The sequence below is a fragment of the Anabrus simplex genome, chromosome 2 (genome assembly GCF_040414725.1).
Source record: "Anabrus simplex isolate iqAnaSimp1 chromosome 2, ASM4041472v1, whole genome shotgun sequence".
NCBI lineage: Eukaryota > Metazoa > Arthropoda > Insecta > Orthoptera > Tettigoniidae > Anabrus > Anabrus simplex.
Window position 1 is genome coordinate 511,528,402 of NC_090266.1, and position 19,994 is coordinate 511,548,395.

Sequence of the window (19,994 nt, forward strand, 5' to 3'; positions counted from 1 at the left end):
ATCGTGACACTATCCGTGATAGTGTAAGCTCTTATGCATGTGTATTTTCATATAAATGTATTTGTTTAAAGAAAACACTCTACAGTTTACCATTAACATTGTTATGAGTTAAATTGCTCTTACTTTTTTCTATCATCTCATCTGAAAGTTGATTGAACTGCTTAATTAAATGCTGTTTTTCCATACCATGTAAGACTTTCCAATGTATAATAAAAATATTTTCTGTAAAACATTAACTTTTTTAATTAATAAAGAGTTGTTACAGGATCGAAAAGCAAGATGCTGTATTTCAGTCTTCTGAAATAAAAACTGAGTAATTATTTGCCTTGAAAACATTAAGTTTCTGTAAATAAACCTTATTTATTTGCTCTGAGAGGGGGGCTTTGTTGATTCATGTGTTTGTCCAAGCACCAATAAGAAGCCCACCATCAATGCTAAATGCCCTTGTCCCCTGGTATCTTCTCTATAACTAATTTATTAGTGAAATTTATATTTACTAGCATAGAGACTTATACTTAAATCACAGGGGTAGGATTTTAAATAATTAACCATTAAGTATCGCTTAAGAAAGAAAATTAACGCAATATAAAATACAAATGAATTTATTATACAAAAAATGAGATGAATCGGAAAAGTTTCCTTAAAGCGTGGAGGGATTTAGAATTTACTGAATTTACTAATTGCTTGCTTTATCTAATTGAAGCTCACCAATTGCAGCTTCCGTTGAAGTCATCTGGTTTCCGTGGTTACTCGTTCTCTCCTTCTCGATGTAGACTTTGCTCCATGGACATCCTTCCTTCCTTCTCTGATATGGTACGGGCTATCTGGACTAGCACTCCCTATTTGCCTAGTCTTTAAAATAGACATTGGCCCTATACTTGTAAAAACTGATCAGCGTTGATCGTATGAGGAGAAAATTCAGAGATATGAATTTTTCCATATTAGTAGAAATCTCGCTCGAACTGAGCAATACTATTTATACGGTACAGACTTGTACCAAAATTCCATAGACTTGAACTAAACATAGTTCTTCGTCCACAGTATTTACTGAAAATAACACAAGCCATAAGCTTGTTTCGTCTCACGCAGATCCGATAACATTACCGCATCTAAGTACTGTATCAAAACGATAACACATTGTACAAAAATAACTATGTCGCGGAGCGACCACACACTGTTTCAAAATTCAAATCACATCGTTCAAAGTAGATGTTCACAGTAGAAGTAGTAGTGATGGAGTTCACGTAGTTAGGTTGTAAGGTCGTAAGGTCCCGTTCTCGTGTTGAGAATCAGTATATATCCGGGCTCACCCCCACTCTGGGTAACAGTTCAATCTCAAAACTCATATACAACGAAGTATCTGATTCGATAGATCGAAGCATCAACTCCCCTTTTCTTCTTCCTCGACAAGTCCAGAAGGCGTGGCGATGATATAGCTGACCAGCTTGCAAGCCTCGCGCACGGGTCGCTGTTTACTAGCCTTGGTCATAAAATAAACCCATGACTCACGCAAAATCCCAACTTCAAGAATAACCCTCCGTATACACAAATATGAGATGAAATGAAAACAACTATGTCTCAACATATTGACTGTATTTACAACATAATGAATTCTTATCCTACATAATATAATAATTTAAATAATAAAAGGATGTTATCATATATACAATATGATTCCAAAAAGCCTTGATTACAAATGATTGACGTTGAATAAATATGTTATTACAAATAATTGCCGATGGCGGATAAACTTGATATCAAATGATATCGCGTAAAATGATATTATATTAAATTAGTAGGGCTGGAGAAGCCTGGACGGTTACAACCTTGGGATCTCTCGTGTGCTGGCTGAGCTAACCCGGAAATAGGGGTAATTTAAATGGCGCCCAACGTCCAATAACGGACCAACTATATTGGTATTATAAATTTACTCTTTCGGGACAAATATTTCAGATTCCCTATGGGATTGTACATCTATATCATCTGATTGCCAGGCAGGCATCAATATTTTGTAATGAGACAAAGTCTCTAAGTAGCTCACACGGTATGCACTAGCCATGCGTCTTGGTAGGTGTGTTATTTACCAGCTGATGAGCCCAACCTAGCACACTGGGGCAAAACGCTGGCAACCAGGAATGAGTTAGCTTGAAAATTTATAATATCCAATAATGGACCAACTATATTGGCATTGTAAAAAGTGTGGTGTCTTCAAACTGTTGAAAATATACCATTGTAAATTCAAATAAAGCATGAAATTTATAACAAATAATGTATTTATGCATGTATAGGCCATGTGTTTGTATTGCTGTCCAATTTTCAAGACGATAAATTCAGAAGAAAGTATTTTTCTTGAAGTTTCATGCAACGAAGAATGCAGAAACAGAAGTTTATAACTGATAGGTTCTTCAGTCTTTTGAAACTAATTTATAAATAAATAAATAAAATTTATAAACTACCTGAAAAAACCTAACAGAAGTATACCTGAAAATGAAACAATTAAAAATAGATAGGAACAGAAGTATCGAGAGATATGTGAGTGTATCGAAAACCCTGTGAAACGGAGCATTGTCAATACATACATACATACATACATACATTATCATTATAGACTGTTATGCCTTTCAGCGTTCAGTCTGCAAGCCTCTGAGAATTTAATAAACGTCGCCACAATCCTCGATTTGCAACTACTGTTGTGGCCTCATTTAGTTGTATACCTCTTATCGTTAAATCGTTAGAAACCGAGTCTAACCATCGTCGTCTTGGTCTCCCTCTACTTCTCTTACCCTCCATAACAGAGTCCATTATTCTCCTAGGTAACCTATCCTCCTCCATTCGCCTCACATGACCCCACCACTGAAGCCGGTTTATGCGTACAGCTTCATCCATAGAGTTCATTCCTAAATTAGCCTTTATCTCCTCATTCCGAGTACCCTCCTGTCATTGTTCCCACCTATTTGTACCAGCAATCATTCTCGCTACTTTCATGCCTGTTACTTCTAACTTATGAATAAGATATCCTTGAGTCCACCCAGCTTTCGCTCCCGTAAAGCAAAGTTGGTCTGAAAACAGACCGATGTAAAGATAGTTTCGTCTGGGAGCTGGCTTCCTTCTTACAGCATACTGCTGATCGCAACTGCGAGCTCACTGCATTAGCTTTACTACACCTTAATTCAATTTCACTATATTACCATCCTGGGAGAACACACAACCTAAATACTTGAAATTATCGACCTGTTCTAGCTTTGTATCACCAATCTGACATTCGATTCTGTTAAATTTCTTACCTACTGACATCAATTTAGTCTTCGAGAGGCTAATTTTCATACCATACTCATTGCACCTATTTTCAAGTTCCAAGATATTAGACTGCAGGCTTTCGGCACAGTCTGCCATTAAGACCAAGTCGTCAGCATAGGCCAAACTGCTTACTACATTTCCACCTAACTGAATCCCTCCCTGGCATTTTATACCTTTCAGCAGATGATCCATGTAAACTACGAACAGCAAAGGTGAAAGATTACAGCCTTGTCTAACTCCTGTAAGTACCCTGAACCAAGAACTCATTCTACCATCAATTCTCACTGAAGCCCAATTGTCAACATAAACGCCTTTGATTGATTTTAATAATCTACCTGTAATTCCATAGTCCCCCAGTATGGCGAACATCTTTTCCCTCGGTACCCTGTCATATGCTTTCTCTAAATCTACGAAACATAAACACAACTGCCTATTCCTCTCGTAGCATTTTTCAATTACCTGGCGCATACTGAAAATCTGATCCTGACAGCCTCTCTGTGGTCTGAAACCACACTGGTTTTCATCCAACTTCCTCTCAATGACTGATCGCACCCTCCCTTCCAGGATGCCAGTGAATACTTTGCCTGGTATACTAATCAATGAGATACCTCGATAGTTGTTGCAATCCTTCCTGTTCCCTTGCTTATAGGTAGGTGCAACTACTGCTTTTGTCCAATCTGAAGGTACCTTCCCAACACTCCACGCTAATTTTACTACTCTATGAAGCCATTTCATCTTTGCCTTCCCACTGTACTTCACCATTTCAGGTCTAATTTCATCTATTCCTGTTGCCTTATGACAATGGAGCTTATTTACTATCCTTTCCACTTCCTCAAGCATAATTTCACCAACATCCTTTTCCTCCTCCCAATGAGCTTGGCTGTTTGCAACACCACCATGATGATTTCCTTTTACATTGAGAAGGTGTTCAAAATATTCCCTCCACCTCTCCAGTGATTCCCTGGGATCTATTATGAGTTCACCTGAATTACTCAAAACACTGTTCATTTCCTTTTTTCCTCCCTTCCTAAGATTCTTTATTACTGTCCAGAAAGGTTTCCCTGCTGCTTGACCTAGCCTTTCCAGGTTATTACCAAAATCTTCCCACGACTTCTTTTTGGATTCAACAACTATTTGTTTCGCTCTGTTTCTTTCATCTACGTACAAATCTCTGTGTGCCTCGGCCCTTGTTTGTAGCAATTTCTGATAAGCCTTCTTTTTACGTTTACAAGCTGCTCTCACTTCGTCATTCCACCAAGATGTTCGCCTTTTCCCATCTTTACACACAGTTGTTCCTAGGCATTCCCTTGCTGTTTCTATTACAGCATCCCTGTATGCCACCCATTCACTTTCTATATCCTGAACGTGCTCACTGTCTACTGTTCGAAACTTCTCACTAATCATATCCATGTTCTTCTGTCTAATTTCCTCATCCTGGAGACTTTCTACCCTTATTCGTTTGCAGACAGATTTCACTTTCTTGACCCTGGGCCTAGAGATACTTAGTTCACTACAGATCAGATAATGGTCTGTATCATTGAAAAATCTGCGAAAAACTCGTACATTCCTAACAGATTTCCTGAATTCAAAGTCTGTTAGGATATAGTCGATTATGGATCTGGTACCCCTAGCCTCCCATGTGTGGCGGTGAATTGCCTTATGCTTGAAGAATGTATTTGTAACAGCTAAACCAATACTAGCACAGAAGTCCAGCAAACGCTTCCCATTCCCATTAGCTTCCATATCTTCCCCACATTTACCAATCACCCTTTCGTATCCTTCAGTTCTATTCCCAACTCTCGCATTGAAATCGCCCATTAGCACTATTCTATCCTTGCTGTTGACCCTGACCACGATGTCACTCAATGCTTCATAAAACTTGTCAACTTCATCCTCATCTGCACCCTCACATGGTGAATACACGGACACAATTCTTGTCCTAATTCCTCCCACTGACAAATCTATCCACATCATTCGCTCATTTACATGCCTAACAGAGACTATGTTGCGTGCAATGGTATTCCTGATAAAGAGCCCTACCCCTGACTCTGCCCTTCCCTTTCTAACACCTGTCAAGTACACTTTATAATCTCCTATCTCTTCCTCATTATCTCCCCTTACCCGAATATCACTTACTCCTAGCACATCCAGATGCATCCTCTTTGCTGACTCAGCCAGTTCTACCTTCTTTCTTCCATAAGCCCCATTAATATTGATAGCTCCCCATCGAATTCCATTTTGTTCGCCAAGTTGTTTCCAAGGAGTCCCTTGCCTGTCAAATGGGAGTGGGACTCCATTACTCCCATAGGTCCGAGGCTTGCTTAAAGTGTTCTGAGCTCGGTAAATTCATGAAGCAGGATGCTGCGCTACTTGCACATAGTCCAAGTGAGGATCTCTCCTCTAATGGGTTATGGACCACCGGTGAATTGTATAGTCCTAGCCGCCTGAGCACAAGGAGGGCCACGACTCAGAATATGTCCGAGATGCCCACTCCCATTCCATAGCAACTGGTATCCCGACTCTCAGGACCACTTACTAGGCCACTCAGCCGTTGCCCATGGTTCACGAACTAGGACGTGACTGCAGTAACCCACAAACATGAACCAATACAATTACATACAAATATATATAATTTATTTAATACCTGTTTGTTTTGTACATGTAATCCAGAACAAGGTCTGTTCTCTTTCTTGGCAATCATTAAAGATTTCCAAAGTATTTGAGAAAAGAAAAGAATTAATTCTTAATTCTTCTTTTTTTGATAGTGAAGAATAGTAATGAAAGTGTTAGACTATGACAAAGTTCTTCTTTTCTTGAAAGTTGAACTGTTTGCAATTTATTATAAAAAATGTTATTGTGAACGTTTGTGTTTATGTAAATTGTGTGTTGTAGAATTAATATTGATACTGTATTATTTTTCATGTAAAACACATGATTATACAGTGAAACCTCATTTAGTTCAAAACTATTGTGTAAGCATGTGAAGGTTGTCAAACAAGTGCATTCAAGTATGGATTTATTTTTATCATCGTAAAGTATCGAATATTTGCCTGCTTTATGCCAAATTGAGGGAGGTTTGTTGTAACTAGCTGGAAGCCACTAATTTTAAACGCAGGGTGATCTGGCATCTGGTATTTGTCATTGCCTGACTTTGAGTATACCCTGTGAAAATTTTTGGACTACAGCGCTGGATACAATGGAAGGTAGCGAATATTTTTCGCGTGATAGCCTGCGTACGGATTAGGTTCATAATCGTGTGAAGTTGACTAGCATGGTGCATATTTGTCTTGTGGTAGCCCAGTTATTGATACTGAAAAAGTCGTGAAATTGCTTAATAATGAAGACAAAATTAAAATCCAGAAAGTAGACAGACATCCGCCTCTTTCAGCAGTGGTGTGTTTGTTGGAACTCTAGCACCTTTGAGTTCCAACTTGAATCGATTGAAATGTTGTTGCATCCAAGATGATGGTCAGTCATTCTCTCGCATAGAGCTGAGTTTAACTTCCAAATGTAATATGTGGTCAAATAGTGTGACCAGGAAACAATGTTTATTAACCCACTGGTCTGAAATATAAGGCTTTAGCTAATATTTGTTTTAGAAAGTGTGTGATCGGCAATAATAATACATTGATACTTTTATTAGTCACAGTGCAAATGATTTTGTATTTGTTGTCTGGTGTTTTAGACACCTTTCAGTGCACTTTTGTTATTTAATAAGCCCCAATAGAAAAGGTTTTCCTATTTGTTCTCTAATCTTTTTCTTGCCTTTTCATATTCGTCTCATTTTTAGAACATGTCGAGGAACTTATCAAGTGTTTACATATCCCTGTTGGTTAGTTTTATTTGTGTATTCAATAGTATGTTTTTCTCACTTAACACGTTCTCCTTCCTTGTCCCCTGCAGAAGTATCTTAACTAGGTTTTAATGTAAATTAAACACTGGCATTATGACTTATCACCTGCATGTGGTAAAACTTAGAGGTAATTCAATTACAGTGGGATCTCATAAGTATGTCTTTGAAGGGACCCCAGGATTTGAACGTCGTAGAATGGAAAACACAATAGCAAAAACACAAAATTTACAATGAATCTGATAATTGATTTTACTTTACAGTCGAAAACAAATATTTATATTGGTTTGAAATGCATATCTGTGGTTGATTGCCTTGTTCGTTTTAATCTAATATTGTTCTGTCCATCTTGTCCATTAAAGTCATTGAGTCGCCATCAACTTTGAAACAACACACGTATCGCTTCACTTGTGTCTGTTGCCCCCTTCACTTTTGACACCACGGGAATTGGCTTAGGATCTGGTTCATTGTCACTCATCCTGCACTGACACATTCTGTCTTCTATTCGTCAAGTATTTCATCTGTTGTCGCAGTTTCACACACTGGAAGATCATCATCGTTGATGTGTGGTTTCAAAGAGATGTCTCATGCTATTTGGCGCTATTGTTCACTCTTGAAAAATTTACCTAGCGTGACGTCATCAGAGAACACACAAAAAGATAGCTGCATTGATGCAGTTCTGAATGGTGTTTTGCTCAAATGAATCTCAGACAGCCTTGGCATCCAAGACATTTATTTTTGTCGTTGTCAATACCAGTGCAGCCAAACTTTTTTGTACCAGCCTTTTATGATACTTTTGTTTCATGCACCATGTTCTTCTTTGATCTAATGGCTCTAGGTTACTCAAGCAATATACTCTGAGGGGAAAAAACAAATTGTCCTTCTTATATTACAAATATTTGGGTGATGAGCTGTGCACTGGTCAATAAATGCAATTTTGCTGTTTCCTACACCAAGCCTTTCATCCCATGCATGTAAGAAATGATTGGATACTGCAGAAGTTATCTATGTTTTTGTGTTGGCAGTATACTTGCATGGAAAATATTGCACATGCGTGAAGCATCACGGATTGTGTGCTTATCCGGTAATCACTTGTTTCCACTTTCATTTCAGCACAAGAGAGCTCTAAGCCTCTCCTTATTATGTGTGCCACCGTGACACTTTGCGCCCTTGAAATCCTGAGTTTTATCTGGCAGAAGATGAAAGAACAGGACTGTTTTGTCTGCATTAAAAATACTGATAGGACTATAAATCCACAGCTTGTTTCCAGTCATTCGACCTGGTCAGGAATGGAATGAACGAAGCCACAATCTAGCGGAAAGAATAAGGAAAGTGCCGGCTGTTGAAGCTTGTCGCACTCCTTTGGGAGCAATGAAAATGACTGACAGATGAAATGAAATGTTAATGGATGCTGGAATGAAAGTTGACAGAAAAACCAGAGTACCCATAGAAAATCCTGTCCCGCCTCTACTTTGTCCAGCACAAATTTCACATGAAGTGACCGGGATTTGAACCACGGTATCCAGCGGTAAGAGCGGCCACGTAGGCTATACCGGCAGGACTATAGTCTTTCAAAATCGATGGAAGCCTTGTCGTTTTCCTCTGTGTTAGTGTCATTATCGAGGGCAGCAGCTTCACCTCATGCACATCTATAAGCTAAGTCATGTTGATTCTTGAGTCTTTTTATCCAGCCATTGGGTGCTTTAAAATCTTAAAAGTCCCATCTTCTATGCTACATGTGTTGCCTGAGCTCAAACACTAGTGCCATCTAATGGCACGTTTTTAGCCCGTGCTTGTACGAAGCGCTTTAGAATAATTTCTAACTCTGGAAATTGATCCTGGGGATTACGCTTGCTTTTAGCACTTTTCCCTTCTTCAGGAGTAGTTTCAATCAGTTTATGTTTACCAACAGTCATATTTAAGGTTGAGGGAGGAATGTGTAACTTCTGCCTTGAATCGTTATTTACCACACTTTCTCTCTCTCCATTGCAAACACGTAAATAATGCAAAGTTAAAATCTGCCAACACCACCATAAAGTAGAATCTTAAAAGGGACAAGGCTTTAAACAGCATTTGCCAGCAACTGATAGGTAGGTAGAGTCATAGCCGACCATGGTAGATTATAAAAGCAACTGAATGCCAGTCGCTCAAATACCATACAGTACGAAGTGATGTGAAGGTAAACAGACAGCGGCCGTTCTCTGGACTCAAATCTCCAAATGCTAACAGACAACCAAACATGTATGACATTGAGGAATGAGAGTCCTACCATTGATGATGTGCATGCTCCAATGTTTACATAATAAAATAAAAGATGCCTGCTGTCTCTAAGGGTAATTAAGCATTCTCTATCTCACACACATCGTGTCACTAAGATGCTTGCATGTCATTGGCTGCTGGTCTAATAGGACTGATGTGCAAAGATTGGAGAAAGTATTAATGAAGGAACGTAGGAAGCAGGAGCTGGTGAACATGCTAAAGCAACATGTTATATATATTTAGTGCAATTAGGACTTGAACTTCTATAATTTGACATCATAGACGAGAAAACAAGTTACTGAGGAACGTACTAACAGGATTCCACGGTATTAGACCTCCACACACAATTCGATAAGAGGTCGGTAAGTTGTTATTCGCAAAATTTACAGGCAGTACATATGCAGGTTTTCTGTGTGTTGCCTCTAAATAGAGACCGAACATTATGCACTACAATATTGCAAAATTGGCAGGCAAAGGGACACTGTAAGTCTTGAAAATAGCCACTATCATATGCCCTTAAAAAGTTTATAATCAGTGTTAAAAATAAGAGCTAAACTTATTTTTTATTTTTTATTCTTTCTTCCACACCAAGCAGATTTATGTTTCTTCGCTTTTACATCCTGCAAAATATGGCGCTTCTTCACACAGTTCACGGACATTTTACACAATTTGCCTGTCAGTCAAAACCATATCATCACCAAGTACTTCAATGAACTTATTTAAGTTGGTTTTTAATATTGCTAGTTCTTGAGTCATGACAAAATAACTGTCTTGTAAATATTGAGAAGACACCACTGAACACTACCACACCACCACTCGCAGCTGTGTCAGCTTTCAGTGGATAAAGAAAGAATGGAGAAAAATAGTTGGCATTTTACTGCTGTCGTTGGTCAGTGGATGTGAGGAAACACATTTTTAACTCTGTCAAAATTCTTCAGAATACCAAACCCCATGGTACCACAGCCCCGAAGGGCCATGGCCTACCAACCGACCGCTGCTCAGCCCGAAGGCCTGCAGATTACGACGTGTCGTGTGGTCAGCACGACGAATCCTCTCGGCCGTTATTCTTGGATTTCTAGAACGGGGCCGCCACCTCACCATCAGATAGTTCCTCAATCGTAATCACGTAGGCTGAATGGACCTCAAACCTGCCCTCAGATGCAGGTAAAAATCCCTGTCCTGGCCAGGAATCGAACCCGGGGCCTCCACGTAAGAGGCAGGCATGCCACCCCTACACCGCGGGGCTGACTCTTAAGAATACAAGGTACATAAAACCCCTCCCATTCATTCTAACAATAAGTAGGGGGAGAGATGGAGAGTCCCTCTTTCTCTAGGAGGAATTACAAGTCTTGAACCTCACGTCGGGTGCTTATGGCCGAAGCAACGGCCCCGAAGCAACGGCCCTGCATAGGCTGTAGAAAATCAGTTTCTACACTGAAGATACCGAAGTGTCCCTTTGATACAAATGCAGGTGCTAGGGAATGTGACAGACCTGTTCATCTTGTGACATGCATAGTTCTGTGTTGAACGTTTTGCAGCATATGGCAATGATAGTGCATATGCTCCATCTTACTTTTTGGAGTTAAATGTGCTCTTTAGCAAACTTGTGGGAAGTATCGGAGAAGCAAATGATGGATGATTAGAGCTATTTTATCTACAGCCTCCCCTACTGATTACTGATTTTCTATAAATTGTTCTTTGGCTGTCAGTTGCTTCCATCTTTACTGAAATATAAGTTTTTAAGTACAGCGACTGACAAAGTTATAAATCCATTTGAATTCTCTTAGATATCTCATTTTCTCTGCAGTGTGATGTGTATTTGCCATATTCACCAAACAGGAACAGTGAAGTTGGCTGAAAATTCAGAGTGCTCATGGCCTCACACAGTGGGACAATGACTGAGCAAGTGCTTGTGCAACTTGGGTCACGTAGCTATCAGCTTGCATTTGCGGCATATTGGTTTTGAACCCCCACTGTCTGCAGCCTTGAAGATGGTTTTCCATGGTTTCTGATTTTCACACCAGACTGTGCCTTAATTGAGGCTGCGGTCAATTCATTCCCACTCCTAGTCCTTTCCTATCCCTTCATAACCATAAGACCTTACATGTTACAAATTTCATGTCTGGTCCATATTGAAATGTACATCAGTTTAAAAAATATTTTATCTTTTAGCTATGAGTGTAAAAAGACTGATAATGCCCTTATAACGGGTGAAACATGTCCATTCAGTTTTAGTATAATAAGATGTAAATCCTTACTTTAGGAACGCAATTGTATTGAATAGGTTGATCCTAATAAACTGATGGTTCATATTTGTGGGTTACTATAGTCACGTCCTAGTTTGTGAACCATGGGCAACAACTGAGAGGCCTAGTAAGTGGTCCTGAGAGTCGGGATACCAGTTGCTATGGAATGGGACTAGGCATCTCGGACATATTCTGAGTCATGGCCCCCCTTATGCTCAGGTGGCTAGGACTATACAATTCACCGGTGGTCCATAACCCATTAGAGAAGACATACTCACTTGGACTATGTGCAAGTAGGGTAGCATCCTGCTTCATGAATTTACTGACCTCAAAACATTTTAAGCAAGCCTCGGACCTATGGGAGTAATGGAGTCCCACTCCCATTTGACAGGCGAGGGACTCCTTGGAAACAACTTGGTGAACGAAATGGAATTCGATGGGGAGCTATCAATATTAATGGGGCTTATGGAAGAAAGAAGGTAGAACTGGCTGAGTCAGCAAAGAGGATGCATCTGGATGTGCTAGGGGTAAGTGATATTCGGGTAAGGGGAGATAACGAGGAAGAGATAGGAGATGTTAGAAAGGGAAAGGCTGAGTCTGGGGTAGGGCTCTTCATCAGGAATACCATTGCACGCAACATAGTTTCTGTTAGGCACGTAAATGAGCGAATGATGTGGGTAGACTTGTCAGTTAGAGGAATTAGGACAAGAATTGTGTCTGTGTACTCACCATGTGAGGGTGCAGATGAGGATGAAGTTGACAAGTTTTATGAAGCATTGAGTGACATCATGGTCAGGGTCAACAGCAAGGATAGAATAGTGCTAATGGGCGATTTCAATGCAAGAGCTGGGAATAAAGCTGAAGGATACGAAAGGGTGATTGGTAAATGTGGGGAAGATATGGAAGCTAATGGGAATAGGAAGCGTTTGCTGGACTTCTGTGCTTGTATGGGTTTAGCTGTTACGAATACATTCTTCAAGCGTAAGGCTATTCACCACTACACATGGGAGGCTAGGGGTACCAGATCCATAATAGACTATATCTTAACAGACTTTGAATTCAGGAAATCTGTTAGGAATGTACAAGTTTTCTCCAGATTTTTTTTATGATACAGACCACTATCTGATCTGTAGTGAACTCTCTAGGCCTAGGGTAGAGAAAGTGAAATCTGTCTGCAAATGAATAAGGGTAGAAAATCTCCAGGACGAGGAAATTAGACAGAAGTACATGGATATGATTAGTGAGAAGTTTCGAACAGTAGACAGTAAGCAGGTTCAGGATATAGAAAGTGAATGGGTGGCATACAGGGATGCTGTAATAGAAACAGCAAGGGAATGCCTAGGAATAACTGTGTGTAAAGATGGGAAAAGGCGAACATCTTGGTGGAATGATGAAGTGACAGCAGCTTGTAAACGTAAAAAGAAGGATTATCAGAAATGGCTCCAAACAAGAGCTGAGGCAGACAGGGATTTGTACGTAGATGAAAGAAACAGAGCGAAACAAATAGTTGTTAATCCAAAAAGAAATCATGGGAAGATTTTGGTAATAACCTGGAAAGGCTAGGTCAAGCAGCAGGGAAACCGTTCTGGACAGTAATAAAGAATCTTAGGATGGGAAGGAAAAAGGAAATGAACAGTGTTTTGAGTAATTCAGGTGAACTCATAATAGATCCCAGGGAATCACTGGAGAGGTGGAGGGAATACTTTGATCATCATCTCAGTGTAAAAGGAAATCATCCTGGTGGCGTTGCTAACAGCCAAGCTCATGGGGTGGAGGAAAATGATGTTGGCGAAATTATGCTTGAGGAAGTGGAATGAATGGTAAATAAACTCCATTGTCATAAGGCAGCAGGAATAGATGAAATTAGACCTGAAATGGTGAAGTACAGTGGGAAGGCAAAGATGAAATGGCTTCATAGAGTAGTAAAATTAGTGTGGAGTGTTGGTAAGTTACCTTCAGATTGGACAAAAGCAGTAATTGCACCTATCTATAAGCAAGGGAACAGGAAGGATTGCAACAAATATCGAGGTATCTCATTGATCAATATACCAGGCAAAGTATTCACTGGCATCTTGGAAGGGAGGGTGCGATCAGTCGTTGAGAGGAAGTTTGATGAAAACCAGTGTGGTTTCAGACCACAGAGAGGCTGTCAGGATCAGATTTTCAGTATGCGCCAGGTAATTGAAAAATGTTACGAGAGGAATAGGCAGTTGTGTTTATGTTTCGTAGATCTAGAGAAAGCATATGACAGGGTACCGAGGGAAAAGATGTTCGCCATACTGGGGGACTATGGAATTAAAGGTAGATTATTAAAATCAATCAAAGGCATTTATGTTGACAATTGGGCTTCAGTGAGAATTGATGGTAGAATGAGTTCTTGGTTCAGGGTACTTACAGGGGTTAGACAAGGCTGTAATCTTTCACCTTTGGTATTCATAGTTTACATGGGTCATCTGCTGAAAGGTATAAAATGGCAGGGAGGGATTCAGTTAGGTGGAAATGTAGTAAGCAGTTTGGCCTATGCTGACGACTTGGTCTTAATGGCAGACTGTGCCGAAAGCCTGCAGTCTAATATCTTGGAACTTGAAAATAGGTGCAATGAGTATGGTATGAAAATTAGCCTCTCGAAGACTAAATTGATGTCAGTAGGTAAGAAATTCAACAGAATTGAATGTCAGATTGGTGATACAAAGCTAGAACAGGTCGATATTTCAAGTATTTAGGTTGTGTGTTCTCCCAGGATGGTAATATAGTGAAATTGAATTAAGGTGTAGTAAAGCTAATGCAGTGAGCTCGCAGTTGCGATCAGCAGTATTCCGTAAGAAGGAAGTGAGCTCCCAGACGAAACTATCTTTACATCGGTCTGTGTTCTGACCAACTTTGCTTTATGGGAGCGAAAGCTGCGTGGACTCAGGATATTCGTATATTAGAAGTAACAGACATGAAAGTAGCAAGAATGATTGCTGGTACAATCAGGTGGGAACAATGGCGGGAGGGTACTCGGAATGAGGAGATAAAGGCTAATTTAGGAATGAACTCGATGGATGAAGCTGTATGCATAAACCGGCTTTGGTGTTGGGGTCATGTGAGGCAAATGGAGGAGGATAGGTTGCCTAGGAGAATAATGGACTCTGCTGTGGAGGGTAAGAGAAGTAGAGGGAGACCAATATGACGATGGTTAGACTCTGTTTCTAACAATTTAAAGATAAGAGGTTTAGAACTAAATGAGGCCACAACAGTAGTTGCAAATCGAGGATTGTGGTGACGTTTAGTAAATTCACAGAGGCTTGCAGACTGAACGCTGAAAGGCATAACAGTCTATAATGATTATGTATGTATGTATGTATGTATGTATGTATGTATGTAATGTTTTTAAACTGACCATAAGACCTACTGTGTAATCCCGAATGCCACCCGCCACAAAATAAGACCTGCACCCTAAATTTGACTTTACAAAGGTAAAAAGTTGAGTGTATACTCCTAATTCAATACATCACATAATTCCATCATTTGATGGAGTAATAAAATTCAAACATGTTTCGGCTCGTTTGAGCCATCTTCAGTGAAAGAAAGGGAGTTGGGGGTTAAAATAATTTACATAATACAAGCTAAAAAAATGGCAAAAAACATAAGGAACAAATGAAGAAACAAAAGAGAGATATAATGGAAACAAAATTAGCACACTATACAATATTTACATCATCATGTGGAGTAAAAAAAAAAAAACTCGCGATAAAATACAGTGAAAACAGGGTTTAATACAAAACATAATTGAAACTTAAAACTGTGTTAACCTAAGAAGAAAAGAAATGAAAACAAATGGTACAGATGGAAATGAACAATAAGTGCACATGGTGAGGTTGTGGACCTCTTAGTTTAAAAATATTTGTTTTATAACAATTCAAAACAGGATGAAATCAGTGTGTCGAAAATTCAGGCCGAAAGTCTTGTCTTTATGGAAACACTTTTACATCGAAAGCCTAGGAGGGTAGCGGGAGCGAAAAAGTTTGAGAAACCAAGCCTGAGATAACGTGCAGGCGAAATGCCTGTGACAAATGATGGGAAAACGCCGATGAAATTTAAAACTTTAGAACAGCAGCATTCTCAATCTAGCGGTCCCATTCTTGATTATTGTTTCATAATGTTGGCTCGTTGGTTTGCCTTATTATAAAAGGTCGGAAGGGCCGCGACATCACGACCATAAGCACCCGACGTGAGGTTGAAGACTTGTAATTCCTCTTAGAGAAAGAGGGACTCTGCATCTCTCCTCCTACTTATTGTTAGAATGAATGGAAGGGGTTTTATGTACCCTGTATTCTTAAGAGTCAGCCCCACGATGTAGGGGTAGTGTGCCTGCCTCTTACCCGGAGGCCTCGGGTTCGGTTTCTGGCCAGGTCAGGGATTTTTACCGGCGATCGCAGAGCGTTTCACGGGCGGAGTGCAGTGTTTCTGGAAATTGAAGAACGACTCCACAAATTTGTGATTGAAAAACATGAGTTAGGATAAGGTGTTTCTAGTGAAATGTGTCAATTGAAAGCACTTAGAGATCTCAAAAGAACTCAAAACACAGGGTTTTACTGCAAGTCGCGGATGGATCCAAAACTTTTATCGGAGAAAGGGATTATGCATTTGGTGACGTATGTCTATTTCACAACGTCTCCCTGAGGCGTAACAAGAAAGATTAACTGCCTTTCAGCGTCTCATTATTCATTTGAGGAAGCAAAATTGTTGTTTGCTGTCGCAAATTGGGAATACTGACCAGGCACCTGTCTATTTTGAAATGCTGTTGGAAAATGCAGTGGATACGAAGGGTTCTAAAAGTGTAACCATCAGAACAGGTGGTAACTAAAAGCAGCGATGCACGGTAATGTTGTGCGTATTAGCAGATGGAACCAAACTCCCTCCATATGTGGTTCTGAAAAGGAAAACACTTCCGAAAGGAAACTTATCTTCCGGCATTATTGTTAGTACATATGAGTCCGTCTGGATGGACAGTGCGTTAGTTGAGGACTGGGTGAATTGCGTTTGGCAACATCGCTCGGGAGCTTTGTTACAAAAACGAAACATGCTTGTGTTGGATAATTACCGAGGACATACAACTGACACCATAAAAGATGTGATGAGGAAAGGAAAAACCGATCTTGCGATAATTCCTGGAGGACTCACTTCTATTCTACAGCTGTTGGATGTGTGCATGAACCAGCCTTTCAAAACTGCAGTGAAACAGTTGTACACCGAATGGATGTCTGATGGTGATCATATGTTAACACCAACCGGACGAGTGAAGAGGCCTGAAGTGGGACTAATATGCAGCTGGATCAAGACCACATGGGCCCGCATTCCCAATGATCTAGTGTCTAAAAGCTTTAAGAAATGTGGAATTTCAAATTCTGTGGACGGTAGTGAGGACAACTATTTGTGGAAAGATGCCAGAGATGAAAGTTCCTATGGTGAAAGTTCAGATGATGACTGTGAATTGAGAATGATCTGAGTATTGGACTAATTTTAGTGATGATTTTATTAATTGTAAGCTGTTTGAATTTATATTTGTGGTATATGTGAAGAAAATTAAATAGGTATGTAAGTTATTTGATTTTGGATTTTTTTCAGTTTTTTGCCGTGAAGAATGGGACCGCTAGATTGAGAAGATATTCGTTTTAAAAGTTTTATTCTTGCTTAGTTGTTTACTTTTTATATGTTTTACATGTGAATTTTTGGGGATATAGATTTTTATATGCTTAAATAGTAAAGTATATTTGCAGTATTTAATATTATTTATCAAGGTGACTGCTGCTGTTCTAAAGTTTTAAATTTCATCGGCATTTTCCCATTATTTGTCACAGTCATTTCGCCTGCACGTCGTCTCAGGCTTGGTTTCTCATCACTCCCGCTCCACTCCTAGCCATTCAATGTGAAAGTGTTTCCATAAAGACAGACTTTCGGCCTGAATTTTCGACACAGTGATTTCATCCTGTTTTGAATTGTTATTAAAGCAATAATTTGTAAACTAAGAAGTCCACAACCTCACCATGTGCACTTATTGTTCATTTCCATCTGTATCATTTATCATTTCTTTTCTTCTTAGGTTAACACAGTTTTAAGTTGCAATTATGTTTTGTTTTAACCCCTGTTTTCACTGTATTTTATCGCAGCGAGTTGTTTTATGCTCCATATGATGAAGTAAATATTGTATATTGTGCTTATTTTGTTTCCGTCATGTCTCTCTTTTGTTTTTTCATTTGTTCCTTCTTTATGTTTTTTGGCATTTTTTAGCTTGTATTATGTAAATTATTTCAACCCCCCCCCCCCCCTCCCCTTCTTTCACTGAAGATGGCTCAAATGAACCGGAACATGTTTGAATTTGATTACTCCATCTAATGAGGAATTAATTATATGATGTATTGAATTAGGAGGATATACTCAATTTTTAAGAAATGGGATTTCCACTTCTGGAGGTGAATATGGCCCTGAGGTTCACTCAGCCTACATCAGAAATGAGTACCAGGTTAATTCCTGGGGGCAAAGGCGGCCGGGCGTAGAGCTAACCACTCTACCCCATCGCGTGCCGAGGTTACGAATAGTGGAAGCCTTTACCTTTCACCCCTCCAAGGGCCTTCGTGGCCTGTACGGAGATGACTTTGCTTTGCTTTGCTTTGCTTTGTTTTGGTTTGCTTTTGCTGTATATGGGCGCTCCTGTACATTGATGAAGAAAGTCTGACTGCTTGAAAGTTGCACCCGCCTATGACGTATCAAAATAAGTGACATAGTTTGGAGTTACCTGTTTTATTTGTTGTGCAAACAACAAACAGTGCAAAGAGTTTGCTGTTTATTTGGTTTATGCGTACCCCATGCTGTGTTTCTCCTTAACTAATTTTCAAGGACTACTTCCTGTGACTCCTATCACTACCTATTCTGACATTATAGTTGCTTGTTCTTATGTTTGTAATACTACACATGTAATTTTTGTGTGTATGGAATTTTAGGCTCCAGAACATCCTGTGCTTGTGAAAGACACACCACTAACAAGGGCTTGGTTTAAACAAGATGATGAGTACAATTTACCAAAGACTGCTCTTAGATTTGAATTAGCCAGGTATGTATGTTACAAATTATTTACCATATTCCTTGGGTATATTGAGAGCACTGAGCTTGTACCCTTAAATAACAAGAAACTGTAAATGAAGTCCATATGGCTCAAATAATTTAGCTGTGACTATAATTTTCATAGCATTATCAAGTCTCGGGCATGAACAATGAAAAGCATTTCCTTCTTACAATACTGTATATGGTCTTGCTGTTATGTCACCAGAAAAGTTTACCACCATCAGATAGGGCAGATCTATGCATTAGCCACTGTGTGGTTAGTCCTTGATTCTGTAGATTGATGAATTTTAATACCTCTGTTGGTCAGCTTCATCTCTGGGCAAATGCTGTGGGAGTACGTTAATCGAAGTTGTAAACACTTCCTCCCCAGTCGTAGTCCTAGTTTCAAGTTTACTAATTTGCTGGGCTGAGTGGCTCAGACGGTTGAGTCGCTGGCTTTCTTTTTCTCTATCCATGGAGTGTATGGAAAGAAGAAAGGAATAAATTAGCTCAATTCAAACATGGATACGTGTTATAGAATGATGTTTCCGAAGACTTATGTGGAACTGAATTTGTGAAATAAGTGTTGTCTATCCATCGATTTCTTGGCCTGCCTACTGGCCTCTCCCCTTTCACTTCTCGGGAAAGTAATTCTTTGTTGTACTTCTGTCCATCCTCATAACATGTCCAAACCATTGTAGCATGTCTCTTCCTATAAGCTCAGCAACAGGTGTTTTGATGCCAGCCTCCTTCCTGTTTGTTTCATTTCTAATCTTGTCTTTCCTTGTCTTTTGGTTCATTGTTCTAATGAATTTCATTTCTGTTGACTGGATTTCACTATTAGCCTTTTACGTAGGGTATGTGTTTCAAATCCACAGATGACAACTGGAATTAAGTAGGTATGAAATATGGTCATTTGAAAATAAAATTAAGAAGCTTTTGAAGTCCTGTTAAGTATTTCTTGGTTTATTGTGTTATTTCTTGAAATGATACTTTCAAGATATTTTAAATTAGAAACATATTGTAACAGAGTTCCTTCTAAGAAAAATGTTTGAAACTGTGCCTTTCCTGTTGATAGTCATTTCAACAGTGTTTTATTTTACTGATGTTTAGTCCATATTCTTTAAACCTGCCATTCCAAAGATTTTGTTTCTCCTGTATTTCTGCTTCATTTTCTCCCCAGATCAGAACCGTATCTGAGCTTAGTATAGTTCTTTAATATATTGTTGTTTTTTCTTTCTTTCTGAATGTACTTCTTT

At 39.4% G+C, this 19,994-nt stretch overlaps 1 protein-coding gene across 1 annotated transcript in view; it reads left to right on the forward strand.

The window, feature by feature from the left end:
- The window catches only part of Ide (Insulin degrading metalloproteinase), a 644,148-nt gene that overhangs the window by 340,021 nt on the left and 284,133 nt on the right, over window positions 1-19,994 (forward strand). The window contains exon 12 of the mRNA XM_067140877.2: window positions 18,636-18,745. Coding sequence (XP_066996978.2) covers window positions 18,636-18,745 — 110 coding nt within the window. The remainder of the gene's footprint in view (window positions 1-18,635; window positions 18,746-19,994) is intronic.